The sequence below is a fragment of the Pteronotus mesoamericanus genome, unplaced genomic scaffold, assembly GCF_021234165.1.
Source record: "Pteronotus mesoamericanus isolate MK-2021 breed Mesoamerican mustached bat unplaced genomic scaffold, CSHL_Meso_final scaffold_99, whole genome shotgun sequence".
Classification (NCBI taxonomy): Eukaryota; Metazoa; Chordata; class Mammalia; order Chiroptera; family Mormoopidae; genus Pteronotus; species Pteronotus mesoamericanus.
The window spans coordinates 7,699,259-7,715,248 of record NW_026555330.1 but is presented as its reverse complement, the minus strand read 5'-3'; the positions used below and the strand labels follow the sequence as shown (position 1 = coordinate 7,715,248).

At 47.4% G+C, this 15,990-nt stretch overlaps 1 protein-coding gene across 5 annotated transcripts in view; it reads left to right on the top strand.

Moving 5' to 3' along the window:
* The window catches only part of AHCYL1 (adenosylhomocysteinase like 1), a 33,518-nt gene extending 23,268 nt beyond the window's left edge, over positions 1–10,250 (top strand). For 4 of the 5 annotated variants that reach the window (XM_054564965.1, XM_054564967.1, XM_054564968.1 and 1 more), the window contains exons 4-17: positions 210–310; positions 716–818; positions 1,812–1,906; positions 2,475–2,581; positions 3,352–3,468; positions 3,730–3,793; positions 4,563–4,651; positions 4,987–5,057; positions 5,428–5,522; positions 5,612–5,710; positions 6,108–6,176; positions 6,306–6,384; positions 7,536–7,656; positions 8,187–10,250. In XM_054564965.1, the coding sequence (XP_054420940.1) occupies positions 210–310; positions 716–818; positions 1,812–1,906; positions 2,475–2,581; positions 3,352–3,468; positions 3,730–3,793; positions 4,563–4,651; positions 4,987–5,057; positions 5,428–5,522; positions 5,612–5,710; positions 6,108–6,176; positions 6,306–6,384; positions 7,536–7,656; positions 8,187–8,193 (1,217 nt within the window). In that variant the 3' untranslated portion in view covers positions 8,194–10,250. Of the gene's footprint in view, positions 1–209; positions 311–715; positions 819–1,811; positions 1,907–2,474; positions 2,582–3,351; positions 3,469–3,729; positions 3,794–4,562; positions 4,652–4,986; positions 5,058–5,427; positions 5,523–5,611; positions 5,711–6,107; positions 6,177–6,305; positions 6,385–7,535; positions 7,661–8,186 lie in introns of those variants that run through there. The other variant, XM_054564970.1, reaches the window with a different exon arrangement.
* Positions 10,251–15,990: the final 5,740 nt, after the last annotated feature.

The window sequence follows — 15,990 nt, the reverse complement described above, 5'->3', positions numbered from 1 at the left end:
GGAGAGGAGAGAGATTCCAAGTGGTTGGATGACAGCCCTCCACTGTCGTTTTGCTGTGGAAGCTGCCAGTTATCCCAGAAACAGGCTCGGGGTTTCTCTAACTCCGGCACCCCGTCGCCCCGGACCCGGACCCGCCCTCACTGTTGCCCGGGCAGGAGTTGATGCTGTTGCCCGTGCAGGCCTAGCTCAAACCCTCTGTTCTTTCACAGACATGTCTGCTCTGATTTCACTCAGGAAACGTGCTCAGGGGGAGAAGCCCTTGGCTGGTGCTAAAATAGTGGGTTGTACACACATCACAGCCCAGACTGCGGTGAGTTTGTTGGGAGAAAACAAAGGGACTTCTCTTGAGGAGGGAAGAAAAGCACCTTTTTCTTTTACTTGCTTTTTGTTCCCTATCTATCCATCCATTCAAATGCTACCAACTATTAGACAGGACCTCCCTGTTACACAGTAAGGGGGCTTTCTACTTTGTTTGTATGGGTGTAACCTGTTTTAACAAACCTGATTTAACAAAGGCCGCTCTGGATTTGCAGAAACAGGATTGTTACTGAGACTTTCAGAAACTACTGTTAGATAGCAACGTGCAGTCTCACCGGGGTGCGCCCTCTAGCAACTTCCCAATGTAGCGCCTGCCACAGTTGCTGGGTATGGCCTCCTCGTCAGCCCCTTGTCCGCCCTCCTCTCCCTCACCCTGCCCTCCGCTACGTCCGCCCAGGTGCTGATCGAGACGCTCTGCGCCCTGGGGGCTCAGTGCCGCTGGTCCGCGTGCAACATCTACTCCACTCAGAACGAAGTGGCTGCGGCGCTGGCCGAGGCTGGTGAGTAGAGCGTGTTGTTGTTAGCAGCTTTGCCTCAGAATAATGACCCAGACAAAATTTTTATGTTATCACATAACATAAAACACACAGTGTTTTCTTCACAGTGTCTTCACAGTGTCATGTCTGTCTAGGGACTGTAAATTTTGGAGGACAATAAAAGTATCAACAGGAGGAAAATGGATAGTAAGATTAAGGTTCATGCCCCTGGCGGATATTATAGAGTCATTAACAGAGATCTTTGAAAAGAATCTAATTACATGGGGGAAATGCCCAATTCTAATGTTAAATGAATGAGGAAGAATGTTAAAGTATATGAGCCATATGTAAATATGAGTTCAACGCGTCTCCCTTCACCGCAAGTCTCCTCACTTTTGAGAGAACACAGGAAGTGCTTTCTGTATTGTTACTATATTAGGTAACTTTGTATTCATTGTTATTTTGAAAATATGTGGACCACTTGTGAGTTGCATTAAACATAAAACAATTGTTATTGTGAAAATATTCAGAAGAAAAGCACCATGAAGTTTCCTTAAGGATCTGGCATCTCCACAGGATCAGCAGAGAGAAACTTTGTAACACTTTTGTTATTTACTCTTTTCTGGTATTTATTGCAAAAAATGTAGGGGTTCCAAAACAAAACACCATAATCCTGCTGCACAGAAATGATAATACTTGACATAGTTTTTCATTTTTCTGTTCACTCTTTACAGAGATGAACTTGATCCTGGAATCACAATTTTATAATCAAAGTAGTATAACATTATCAGAAGTAGTAACTGAAAACTTTGACAGCATCATTTGTCCCCGTGCTCAGCCACATGGACATGTGATTTTACTTCATTAGGTGCTGTTTTGACTTTCTGCCCTTCCTAAGTTACTGCATCTCCAGAATGGTTTGGGTAGCCCTTTCCTGTTCACCTGGATCTCAGAAGGCGACTTTGGTATAGGACACGCCCCCAGGAGGAGCCCGCTGATCTGTGTCCCTCTGTACAGGAGTCGCAGTGTTTGCGTGGAAGGGCGAGTCGGAAGATGACTTCTGGTGGTGTATTGACCGCTGTGTGAACACGGACGGGTGGCAGCCCAACATGGTAATCATGCATCTTCATCCTACACTTGGACAATGGACTTGTTTCCTTTCTCCCTCAAAGCATGGTGCCCTCAGTCTGTTTTGGATGTTTGGTCTGGCGCACTTACTTTGTTGCCAACGTGTGCAGCCTGATGCCTGTTCAGCACGGGCCTGAGCGCTGAGTGGACAGATGGGGCCGGGCAGGACTCACCGAGCGCGCGCGGCTCGGACAGCAGGGCGCACTAGCAGGAAGGGGCGTGCGTGGCGCCTCTCCGCAGCGGGTGCTCGCTTCTCCTCCCCGCCCCGGTCCTCCTCCTGCATTCAGGGGGCTCTGCATTTCAGGACCGACTGGAAATAAGTGTGATTAGCCTGACACTTTTCACTGGAGCCTAGAACAAACTTAGGAATCCTCTTGACCATTTTACACCAACAAATGTGACCATTTACACTGTCCAGACCTGCTCTCAGGAGTGCTGAGGAGTGTTCTTCCGAAACACACAGGGCTCTCTTACTAGCACAGAAAGAGGGTTCAAAGTTCCCCCAGCCCTAGCAGCCTGAATGCCCATAGAAGTCTTCTGGCTGTTCTGTAGATCCTGGATGATGGGGGAGACTTAACCCACTGGGTTTATAAGAAGTATCCAAACGTGTTTAAGAAGATCCGAGGCATTGTGGAAGAGAGCGTGACTGGTGTTCACAGGTAACAGATGCTGGAGTAGCTGCCCCCGTGTCCCTGCCTCAGCGAAGTCTGCTGCTCCCTTAGGCCGTAGGGCCATGTCAGACTTGTCGGACGCGGTGTGTTTCTAGTAGACAAAGCTTCTTGAGTTTTTACTTTTGAAAAATCAAGGAGACCCTAAAAGGAAGGTATTTCAGGTTGTAGTTTACACATCTTTCTCTCCCACTTCACTGTGATTCTCAACCAGGGAGGGGGTAGGGAGTGAGTGTATCTTGAGAAACTGTATTCAATATTGTATTATAATTTTATATTGGAAAGACGAAAACATTCTATTGTAAAACTACTTTAGACGTGCTACAAAAAGTCAACGGGGCAAAGTAGGCTTGGCCTGTCCGGGTATCTGAAAGGCACCCGGGAGGTGTCCTCCACTGGGGGCGCGCCGCCTGCACCCCCACACACGGGGGCCGTCGGAGCGTTGCTCGTCTTTTCGTAGCAGAAGTAGGCGTGGACTATATAAAGATGAGAAAGTGCTGGTCTAAGGAAATATATCCCCTTCTGTGGAAAAGAAGTAAATTTCTTCAACTGCAAGGATTGTTTTTTCCTTCTAAAAAAGAGGGTGGCGGTGGAGAAAATGAAGCGAGGAGGGGTGACAAGGAAATCACCTTATTTGCCAGGGTCCTTGGGCGCACGAGGCCGGGGAGGGCAGCATGGAGCTTGCAGAGAATTAGGCCGAGCCTGCCACTTGCTGTTTTACCAACTAACTCGGCTGTTTCTGTGGCTTCTTCTCCCTTTAGGCTGTATCAGCTCTCCAAAGCTGGGAAGCTCTGTGTTCCAGCCATGAACGTCAACGACTCTGTCACCAAGCAGAAGTTTGATAACCTGTACTGCTGCCGAGAGTCCATTCTGGATGGGTGGGTCAGAGCACCCGGCTGCTCGGGCTCCGGGCTGGGTGGGGCAGGGCGGGGCTGCAGTGTGGTCTGCATCACTCTGGTCGCGCCCCGCCCCTTCTCCTTTGGCTTGGGGGGGCAGGGCGGGGGGGACCCATTTCATGCCAAGCCGAGCCAACCTCCAGCTGGAGTTCTTGTGGGGCATGCCCCACGCTTTTAATTATGTGCAGAAGGACTGTGTTTAAGCCATGAATGCTCGAGTTGAGCCCTTGTTTGTCTCCACAGCCTGAAGAGGACCACAGATGTGATGTTTGGTGGGAAACAAGTGGTGGTGTGTGGCTACGGTGAGGTAAACGGCTGGGCCCCGGCGCCTGTCTCCTCTTGGGCTTGCCGGCAAGGCTGAGGGCAGACGCGCCCCCAGGGGGGAGGCGCCGACTCGTGCTCCGAAGTACCTTCTAGATGCTGTATCTCGGAATGATACAGAAGTCCTTTATTCAGATGCGCGGATAACGACATAGAGAATGAACCAAGTTTTCAGACTTCACCTCTTTGTTTTTTTGGAATGGCATGTTGGCATCGATTTCCTCTCACTGATAACAGCAGCCTTTTTTTGAGACTTAAGTGCATGAGTAGCCCCACAAGTGACTGGCAGTGGAGTGAAGGGTAGAATCCGAAGCGGCACATTGTCGACTGTCTCTAAACTAGGGTAGCTGAAGGGATTACGTCGCTGTCATCAGTGATGACCCCCTGAAGTTCCTGAGCCTCCAGGCTGTGCTTGGGTTCGCTGTGTCTGAATGAGAGTTAGCGGGTCCTTCTGGACTAAGAAACGAGAGGCTCTAGTAGCTCTTCCTTGGCCTTATTTCCCTAATGGTAACATGTTGATTCCCTTAGTCTCGTACTGTCCCAAACCCCAGCCCCGCCGTGGAATATAACGTCTGGCTCAGGGTCACGGCCTAATCTGGATCTGCTTCTGCTCTGCCCGGCTTGGCAACTCCCTGCAAGGGCCCGCCGGCCGATCGGCGGTTTCAGGGGGCGAGCTTCCCGCCTCCCCCAGAACCCCTCTGCGCCTGTGCTGGCCTCAGGGGCCCTGATGGCGGCTTCTGTCTCGTGCCCCGCAGGTGGGGAAGGGCTGCTGTGCGGCGCTCAAGGCCCTCGGAGCCGTGGTCTACATCACAGAGATCGACCCCATCTGTGCGCTGCAGGCCTGGTAGGGGGGCGCGTGGGTCACGGCAGTGCTTCGTGTGCCTCAGAGTTCGTGGCCGGGTGTGGGCACTGTTCCTTGCCGAGATCTCCCGGGGAGGAGAAGGCTAGTTTGCTCTGTCCCTCCATGTAGCCCCAGGGTGCTCCTCAAGCTGCTTAGCACCCCCCTCCCTGCATGGGGTCTTGGGGCCAGTGTGGGTAGTTGAGCACAGCTAGTCACTCACCACCCCCGAGGGGGAGCCCTGGATCTGACTGCAGAAAGGAATTTACTTGTCCCATTGTGTGACCAGCTCCTTCCCCCGCCCCCTTGCTTTGCTCTTAGTGTCCTTTGTTTTCTTCCAGCATGGATGGGTTCAGGGTGGTAAAGCTAAATGAAGTCATCCGGCAAGTGGATGTCGTGATAACGTGCACAGGTGAGTGTCGTGCTTTGTTTTGCGTGGAGCAGCGCTCGCCCTGGGGCTGAGTCTTCCAAGCAGTCAGGCTGGCTTTCATAGAAAGCGAGGCCCATGCTTAGTATAAGAGTCTCTGAACTAGAGGAAGCTGTCAGAACCTTAATGTGTTTCCAGAACAAAGAGTCGTCTTCCCTGATGGCTTTTCATACCGCTCCATCATAAAGCCAAGTAACGCAGCCTAAAGAGCTGCGACACAGCGCGCGCACCTTCGCTCGCAGCATGGCCGTGCTCTCGGATGCCAGCATGTCTCCTGTCCCTGTGCCGACCGGAGGCTGCTCAGCGCCTGTGTTCCCCTGCATCGCTTTCTTCAGCCCCTCTCTGTTCCTTTTAGGAAATAAGAATGTAGTGACGCGGGAGCATCTAGACCGCATGAAAAACAGCTGCATCGTGTGCAACATGGGCCACTCCAACACGGAAATCGATGTGGTGAGGCTGTTCGTGCTTTTGCGGTGGGGCCTTTTCCCTCCTCCTCTCGTGAGGGCCGCGGTCGTCACTGTGCCGTGTCTGCCTTTCAGACCAGCCTCCGCACTCCGGAGCTGACGTGGGAGCGAGTCCGTTCTCAGGTGGACCATGTCATCTGGCCAGATGGCAAGCGCGTCGTCCTCCTGGCGGAGGTACGCACAGCAGGGCCCTGCCAGCGCAGCGCAGCCGTGCAGTTAGACCTGTGGGGGGCAGGGAGGTGGGAAGAACACTGGGCCTCTGCCTCCCTGCCCTTTGTCTTTGGATAACGATGTCTTTTTCAAATGATCTGGTCCCCAAAGTCAAGTCACGCAGACTTCTACTTTTTACTAAGTAACGTACTATTTCATGTCTACAAATGAGTCTTCAGCTTGTCGGACTCAGGGAACTTGCAGAAAATAAAATAAAACAAAACCTGCCTTGTAATTCTTCCTCTGCCAACCGAGTCCAGAAGGGTATAAAGACATCCCCTACATTTGCGTGACTGGTGTGACTTTGGGGCGGGAGATGGAGGGATAGCACAACTCACCCCGGGTCCCCCTCCCGCTCCAGGGCCGTCTGCTCAATCTGAGCTGCTCCACGGTTCCCACCTTCGTCCTGTCCATCACAGCTACCACGCAGGTACGTGGCCTGGCGCCTGCTCGTCCCGCCTGAGAGGGTGGGGCTGGGCCTAGGCCAGCGCGCCGGGGAGTGGGGCCCTGCTGTGCCACTGAGGGTTTGGAGTTTTCTGACCCTCTTCTCCCAACTCAGGCCTTGGCACTGATAGAGCTCTATAACGCGCCCGACGGACGCTACAAACAAGACGTGTACTTGCTGCCCAAGAAAATGGGTGAGTGGGAAACAGGAGAACCGCACCCCCCGCCGACCCCAGACTGTTGCGGGGTTTGGTAGAATGAGCATCGTGGAAAGTGTGGGATTGAGAAAGTTCTAATTGCTGGTCTAGCGCTGACGTTTTCGGGCTTTAGGACAAGTTCTAATCTCCATGAGCCTCAGTTTTTATTTTTGTTTTTGTTTTTTAATCAGTAAAGTAGGAATACTACATGCATTGCAGAACTGTAGCAAGAATTATAGCTGATAAGTAAAAGTGCTCAGCACAATGGGTGTGGGTAGATGCTCTTATTCTGTGTAGCCTTACAGAGTTCAGTAAACTTCCCACTTTACTGCCGAGTACGGCTTAGGACCAAAAGGAGAAAGAGAAGCAAATATGGTCTTTATTGTGCATCGTCCATGTTGATATGCAAACAACCTCTTGTCATTCTAGGGGACAGCTGTGCTGTGTTCGTATGACATAATATATCATGTCTAGTTCTTTACTTTCCTGCTCTGTGGTCCTCACCTCCCACCTATTATTGATCGGCCCAAAACTCTGTCTCCTTAAAGCTAAAAAACTTACTGTTCTCATCACCTCCAATAGCTTGCCTCAGATTGTTTTGTTTTGCTTTTTAAAATTCATACATAAAAATAAAACCTGAGAACCTTATCCATGGAAATGTAGTAAACTTGTGCCAGCTGCCTTAGAAATCCCTGACCCTAAGATTAGAGGCCTTTGTGGGTCTTATCCTAAATGAATGTAAATGACGCAAGGTCCTTTTAAGCTTCCCAGTGGCCACTTTGATTCAGAACTTGACTATAATCCCATTAAGGAAGTCGCTGCAGGGAGGTGAGAGTAGGTCTTGGCACCTTGGCCCCTGAGGCGAAGCCAAAAGCTTTGCCAGGGATGACGGGAGGTACAAGTCCGTGCCGTTTTGCCACCTTGGTAAGTGGTTTTCTGAATGCACTCTGGGTACACTGAGAGAGAGACCCTGCCTAGGCAGTGTCAGGGATTTTTTTAAGTAAGCAAATTTTCAAGTTGTAAATTCTTCCAAAGTTATCCCATCCCTTGTCCGTTCTCAAAAAGCTTCAGATGGAAGTCGGGGTGGTCACCCCCCAAGAAGCGTGTTTGAAATGGAGTCTGCTCCCCTGTCACTTTGTTCGTCCTAGATGAGTACGTGGCCAGCTTGCACCTGCCGTCCTTTGATGCGCACCTGACAGAGCTGACAGATGACCAAGCAAAATATCTGGGACTCAACAAAAACGGGCCATTCAAGCCGAATTATTACAGGTAACTTGGGGGAGTGAGTGAGAAGTTCTCTGCAATATTAAACTACGCCGACCAGCCAGCTTCCTTCAACAAAGCTAATGTTACACCCGATTTGGAAGAGTTCAGGAACCCTGCACCAAATTAACAGGGTAGGCAGAAAAACTATATCTTTTAGTAGATGTGAAGAAGTAAAGGTTTCCTAAAATTTTGGAGAGTGGGCCCCACCTCTAGAGATTCTGATACAGTTGGTCTGGGTTGCAACCTAGGCTTATTCTGTAGAAGCTCCCCAGATTATTCTAATATATAGTCAAGGCTGAAAACCAATAACTCAAAAAAAAAAAAAAAAGAAAACCACTGACTCATATTATCAGGGAGCAGGAGGTGACATTGCCGGAAATGTCAGAAGCCCCGGGGAAGCCCAGGGGAGTGACTGCAGGGCTCCCCAGCCTGGGCCGCGGAGGGGCCCTGGGCCGCGTGTCTGGTCCTGAGGCTCCCCTCGGACTGCTCCCGTGGAAGACACGGCACCAAGCCGGCCCTCTCTTTCTTTACAGATACTGATGGACCACATCACCAAGGACCAGCTCACACGAACAACACAACTCTAAAAGAAATCTTTTTTAAGATAACTTTTATTCTCTTCTTATTTCTTTCCTCTTGATTTTTTTTCCTATGATTTCGTTCTTGTCTTTTCATCTCATTGTCCAAGTTCTGCAGACTACACAGGAGCTTGCTTCATGGCTCTTAGATGAAGCTGAGGTTCAAGGGTCCTCACTCTAGTCACTGAAGAAGGGTTTTACTCTCCGAGCCCAGAAAGGCAATTCTTTCTGTACCATTTCTGGGGACTTTAGTCTTAATTGGGTACCTTGTTAACAGGAAATGTAAGGTACCTCCTAGGTGGAACAATCTGCAATGTCTAAATTGCCTTAAAAGAACCCATTTCTTAGCTGCTGGAATCAGTGCTCTTTGACTTTTTCAGAGGAGCAGGGATGGCACCTGCCAGCCAGGTAGGTTAGACGTAGGTGGTGTGTGTTAATTCCCCCTCGATAATCCAAGCCCTGTTTCCTGTGTAAAGGGGGCAGGTCTGGTTCAGAGGTGTGTGCTCTGAGTGCTGCTTGTTCAGATCCAGGAGGCCTGCTTGGATTAGGACAGCCCTTCCTCCACGCCCACCAGACCCTCTCATTTTTCAGGTTTTTAACCAGACTGCACTCAGTTAAGTTGAATTTTTTCCCCTAGCATTTATTTCTGTTGTACAAAACATATGTAAGACACGTGTTTAGTGTTAATGCAGAGAAACTGCGTGGGTGGCTAGTCGGTATCAGCTTCTCTTTCAAAGCTTTGGAGCTAAGAGGGCAGAGTTGAGTCTAGAGAAATGCTGGTCTCAAACTCTGATAAATCTGTGTTCCTAGCCCACAGTTTCTAGCTTCAATGAACTGTGGTCCTAACAGCCAACTCTATCAGCTCTGCCCCATACAGCTTGTGCTGAAGGCGAATTTCTTGAGCCATTACTCAGTATAAAGCACTGAGCTCTCTTTTTAGGATTTATCCCTCAAGAGCAAATTTCTGGACAGCTATGCTTCTGCAACCTAAAATATTGAAAGGGAGGTACGTGTTGGGGAGGAGGAAGGATGTTTTGGGCCATGGTGAGGGAATGCTAACTCCAGATAACTGGCCGGGCCTTAGGCCCTGTGTAACATTAGTGTTACAGAGGTGGTACCACTTTGGATCGACACATGTCACAAAAAGTTTCTGAACTAAGATCTTAGAGGACAGTTTGTGTATCGAGAAAGCGGCTAGTATGTCCTGGCTCACGCTATGAAAGAATTCCCCAGAGAGGCTCTTCGCAATCAGAGGTGTGTCCTTGGCCGTGCACCTGCTCACCGGCATTTCTGCATGGTCACGTGAGCCTTGTGCTCCTGAGCTTTACCTATATAATTATCCAGGATCCTCAATCCTCAACTTGTTCTAGCTTGTGATCCTTCAAAATTGGGTCAGGCGTTAGCGCTGCGTACTAGGAATTTTCATTTCTCTATCGCCATTGATCAGAGAGACAGACATGAAAACAGGAATATAAAAAAGGAAAGCTTTCACTCTGCTCTGCCACTTCCTCGCAGGGCACAAGGGTCTTGCCAAACTTTTTCCCCTTTCCTGTTTCTCCCCACCCAGCCCCTTCCCTCTCCTCGCCAGAATGGCTGTGCTTGCTTCTCTGTAGATGCTAAAGGTTCAAGCCCTTTTTCCCAGGGCGTGTAACCAGCCAATCAGAACACCACATCCTTTAGGGGAAGTAACCTGGCCAGCAGGGGTATCCATCGCGTCGGCTCTGCTGGAGGGAGCGGCCCAGGTCCTGCTTCCCTCTGGCCTGCCCCTGCTCCCATGTCTGTTACTGTGTCCGTAGGAATAGTAGGTAAGGGCTTCGTCTCTGTCAAGCCATGTAACAAGGACACTGTGGAAAAACGTCTGGCATCAGAGGGAGCATGTGGAGAGCAACTTGGGAGGAACAAGTTTATTTTGTATTGAATGATTTTTAATGAATGCAATATTAATCCTTGCAGATGAGCAATAATCATTAAAGTCAATTAAAATGATGAGACCTTATTGGACATCTGTGTCATTCTTGGTTGAAGAGCAAAACTTCACTAGAACCTGTTGTCTAGGCTGGGACAAGGCAGGGGTCAGTCAGCAGCACCTTGTAGAGGTTGGTTGAGGACCTAATTCGCAGAGCAACAGGCTGGAGTCCGAGTCCTTAGTAATCCCTTCAGATTTGTATCCTAAGTGCCTGCTCTGTGCCAGAGAGTCCACTCTCACTGTCTTCGAGGAGCACGCCTTCTGCTTAAGCTTCAGGGCTCCTCACTTAGTCGCCTTCTAAGACCCTGTACCTAATTCTTCACCTTAAAGAAGGTCTCCCGAATTATGTGAGCTGAAGCTCCTCTCCTGTCTCTGAAGTTGTTCACTTGTCTTCTCATGTGACATGTATCTGTTAATATTGTTCAAAAGTAATACCTTTTCTATTTTGTTAAATCGGACCTAAACAATGTTGATGATTTCTGTGCAGACTGGTAAAATAGGTGTTTTTTAAATTCCGTGAGACTTTATCCATGCACATAAATCCAAATGCAAATTTCAGAAGTTTTAAGCACAGCCTTGCTCATTCGTTATCTAATGTCTGTGGCTTACTTCCATGCCAGAGTGGTGGAGTCGAGTCATTCGAGCCAAATGGCCCATGAAGTCAAACATATTTTCTCTCCGACCCTTTGCCAAAAAAGGTTGCTGAGCCAGACACAAAGGTTGTGTTAGTTGTAACGGGAAAGACGTGGTGGAAGTCGTTAAACTTGCATTCTAGTAGGAAAGAAGAGGGAGTCCCTGAGAGCAGAAACTGAGAAAGTGAAAGCATCAGGAAGCAAGGGACATCAAACAAGGAGAATTCTAGTCTAGGTGGCAGATGCTAAATCCACCTGCATCCTGGCCAGGACTTACTCTGGGGTAAGGACACCTCAACACACTGATAAGGCAACTTGAAAATTACTTGAAGGAATTTATGATTCCAGTTTAGAATGTGTAACTGAGAAATTTAGACTTAATCAATTTTCAGTTGCAAATAATTACATATATATACACACACATACATGTACTGTTGGAAACTATACACTATTGGAACTTTTAATAGTATTTTGTTTTTTATTTTTCTTTGCATTTGGTTTGGAATTGAAGTGTTCGAAAAAGGGAAATAAAATGTATTAAATATACACATGCATTTGGAAATGTTTAAAGGAGTTTAAGTTTATAAATTGGATATTCAGAATCTCCTTAAAAATGATTAACATTTGCTAGATTTATGAATAAGATCTATAAGGTGAACTTTAAAAAGCATTAAGTAATTTTTTTCACTTGCTTTAATAAGTGAATGCTTTTTTAAAAGGTTTTATTTTTTTTGTTTTTAGAGAGAGGGTAAGGGAAGGAGAAAGAGAGGGAGAGAAACATCAGTGTGTGGTTGCCTCTCATGCCCCCTACTGGGGACCTGGCCCTCAACCCAGGCATGTGCCCTGACTGGGAATCAAACCTGCAACCTTTTGGTTTGCAGGCCAGTGCTCAATCCACTGAGCCACACCAGCCAGGGCTGAATGATATATATTTTTTAACTGAAACAATGTCTTCTCTGCCCACACAGCAGCCCTTGAAGACATTTTAAATTGTGCTCTAAAAAGAATTGTGTATCATGCTTGTCTGGGATCCTTGGGCCTTTACCTTCATCCTGTCGTGCTGTAGCCGTGGCTCTCCACTTCAACCACCAGATGGCGCACTGTCTCACATCTGGCCAACAAAGGGTATTAAGTCCACAATCCCTTTTCTGAACCCCTGTTTTGAAATTGAGAATATTTCAGATTTTTAGGAAATACACGAATAAATAGTGTATGAGGTAATACTTATTAGGGGGATGTGGAGTAGCGTTCAATGTCAAATGTTAATATGCTTGTATTCAGTAAGTTTATTAATATTTACAGAAAAAGGAAAAAGTAACAACTATTGATAGCCGCCCATCAGTTCAGATCAGGTTTTGATGCCATTTAGTTTTGGCCCAACTGCAGGAATTTATTTATTTATTTTTTAGAATTTCTTAAAATTTTAAAGGCTTGTAGCTCTAGAATAGAGAATAACACTTAAACGTCATGTTGTGTGCTAGCTCCATTCTCTACGCTTTACGCAATCAGCATACTTGATCCTCACAGTAACCCCATGAGAGGAGTACTACTGTTACCCCCATGTTACAGTCGGGAAGCTGACACAGGGGTGAAGTGACTTGCCCGAGGTACTCGGCACCTAAGTTGGTGGAGCTGGAATTAACCCAGACAGTCCAGCTCCAGGATCCATGCTTAGCGCTGAGCGACATTGCTTCTCGGAAACAGCCCCAAACCAGGGCTCTAGTATCTGAGTCGCATGTGGGGTTGGTTAAAAATGCAAATCCCTGTGTTCTGTCCCAGACCTACTGAGAGACAAACTCTCAGGGCCGTGAGGAAGTCGAACACCTCTCTACAGCCGCAGTGCGGCTGACAGGTGGAGCTAGGGTGTGACCCCAAGTGTTTCCGCCTCCCTGCGGCCCTTCTACATTGCCTTGAGGCTCCCCAGGGTACTTTCAGGCAGTTTGCCAGGGGATGTCATTTCTCCGCGAAGATTCTTTTAGCAGAAGGAAAGGCGTGGGCATGAAGACCCAGACTGCAGACGCCTTGACTCGCGCCTCCGGAGTGCCGGTCCTGGCACCCTGGGGAACCCGCTTCCCGAAGCCGGGGCCAGTTCGCAGCTCACCCGCTCCTGGGCCCTGAGGCTCGCTGACAGGCAGTGGATGGGCCGCTGTGTCTGGGTTCGCTTGGTTTTAAATCCCACAAGTTCTCCCACATACTCATCACTGATTCCATCGTTTCAGTAAATAAAAACCAAACAGAAAAAGGTCCATTTTCTTCAATGAGTCCCTTGCCTTGGTATTTCTGTCCGGGCACATTACTTCCGAAGGAGCCCTTCACGCAGTCGGGAAGTCAAGTAGGGAGCTTGAACTGGGTAAGTAAAAGCAAGCTACCCTCCTGAGTGAAGGCCAAGAGCACAGCCTTCTCACTGGCCCTTCCTGCTTGCTTCCATGGGGATGGGTCAACAGAGGGGATGGGTTCGCGTCAATATTTTTCAAGCGAAGACTTCTACCTCAAGTCTTAATGCTCAGATATGATAAGGAAGGTACTGTCTTCCTCTGGCACACGGGCAATGGGAGCGAACAGCACTTGGGGCTTTTTCTGGTGTGTGCGGTGAGCTTGCTCATGTCTAGTGAACAAGGTCTACTCTTTTCTAATTTTCCTCTCAAAATCAAATGTGAAAATATGACTAATAGGAAGAAGCCCTAACCCGTACCATTTTTTCCCACATATGTTTATGTTCAATTGATACTTTTAATTTAGAAAATTTTGTGGAAAATTACATATAACAAAATTTACCATCTTAAGCATTTTAAGTATACAGTTCAATGATAACGGAATACATTCACATTGGTTTTTTAAAAAAGATTTTATTTTTAGAGAAAGGGGAAGGGGGGAAGAGAGAGAGAAGCGTTGATGTGTGAGAGACATCCATCAGTTTCCTCTTACACCCTGCTGAACTGGGGACCTGGCCCACAACCCAGGCATGTGCCCTGCCTGGGAATCAAACCAGCAACCTTTCAGTTCACAGGCCAGCGCTCAATCCTCTGAGCCACACCAGCCAGAGCTGTAGCCACATTGCTGTGCAGCCATTGCCATCATCTACCCTCAATTCTTTTTATCTTGCAAAACCGAGACTCTGCGCCTGTTAACAGCGCCCTGTTCCCCTCGCTCCACGTCCCGCGGCAACCACTTCCTGTCTCTAAGAATTTGAATACCTCATAAATGGAATCATACGTATTTTATCTTTTTATGAATGGCTTATTTCCCTCAGCACAATGTCCTCAAGGTTCATCCGTGTTATAGCATATTGCAGAATTCCCTTTATAAAGCTGAATAATATCCTGTTGTATGTATTTACCACATCTTGCTTATCCATCTATCCAACCATGACACTTGTTGCTTTTTAGCTATTTTGAAAAATACTGCTAAGAATGTACATGTAGAGATAACCCTTGAAGCTCCTGCTCTCAATTCTTTTGGATATATGCTCAGAAGTGGAATTGCTGAATCATGTAGTAACTTTATTTTTAACTTTTTTGCAGAACTTCTATACTGTGTTTCACAGCAGCTGCTCCATTTTACATTCCACCTGCCATGCACAAGGGTTCAAACTTCTCTACATCTTGTCAGCACTTGTTTTCTGGTTTTTGATAGTAGATGCCCCAACCAAACGGGTATAAAGTGGTATCTCACTGTATCTGTGATTTGAATTTCCCTTATAATAGTTATGTTGAGCATCTTTGCATGTGCTTTTTGGCCATTTGTTTATCTTTTTTTGACAAATGTCTATTCAAGTCCTTTAGCCATTTTTAAATATGGTGGTTTGTTTTTTTTGTTGAACTTTAGGACCTCTCCATATATTCTGGATATTAATCCCTTATCAGATAATGTGATATGGAAATATTTTCTCCCATTCTGTAGGTTGCCCTTTTACTCTGGATAGTGTCTTTTTGATGCACAAATTTAAATTTTTTTCGTGAAGTCCAATTTGTCTTTTTTGTTGGTCCCAACTTCACACTATCGAAAATACCACTGCTCAAAACATCAGCATACATATATCTTTGTCTAAATCTTTTGTTATTTCCTTAGGATCTGTTACTACAAGTGGAATTACTGAACCAAAGTCTTCCCTATTTTGAATATAGCCAAGACGGTGTAGGTTTTTAAAGGTCTAAATTTTCCCCCCAGGTAATAGAGCTTGTGGTAGATCAGTCTTAGAACTTGGCCAAACTATGGTCACTAAAACTAGATGTCAGTTGTGTGTGGGTTGTGTGGGATTTGCTGACTTTAAGAAGCCTCTCAGCATTGGTCCTTTTCCTGTACATTCCTTAGTTTTTCCTATCAACTTGGTCCAGCCCAGCTTGGATGAAATGCTCTTTTACATTAAAGCACCTCCTGGGAGGGACTATGGCAGAGAACATGCCACAGGGACATTCTGAGAATTGAGCTGGGGGCGTGGAGCAGCCAAACAAGATGTGGTTCTGGAGAGAAAAAGATGGATAAAATGCCTCTAAGGATTTCACAGCGTAGTAACATAATTCCTACACACATCCTCTAAGTTGTCTAATGGGCATCTCAAACTTGACATGTGCAAAACAGAAATCTTGACCTTCCTCTCAAGTCAGTTTTTCTTTCTCCCAGATATCCCTATTTTTTAAAAGCAACACAACCACACACCCAGTTTCTCAAGACAAATACCTGGAACTCATTCTTTATTCCTCTCTAACCTACTGATAGGAGTCCAGCCTTTCATCAAGTCCTGTCGAATCTACCCACACAACAGAAACGTATCAACGCAAGTGCTTCACCCTGGTGCAAACCACCATCATTTCCATCTATATAATTTAATCTGTCAACTTTCATCCACCCTTGCTACTCTTCGATCTCTTCTCCAAAAGCAGCCAGATTGGTCTTTTAAATATCAGACCATTACACCTCCCCGGTCAACACCTCCACTGGCTTTCCATTTCATTTAGAATAAAATCAAACTCCTTCCCATGCCCTTCAAGGCCCAGCATTACCGGTCCATCCTCTACAAGAGCTCCCTCCGCCCCCGCCCCGCCATTCAGTTCCTGCACTCTAAGCTCAGGGTTTCCGCAGTGAAAGGGGTCCCCCGCTCCACCACTGGCCTCGGTGGATCTTCGCAGGGCTCGCTCGCTCTCCTTTCAGAACTCATTCAAGA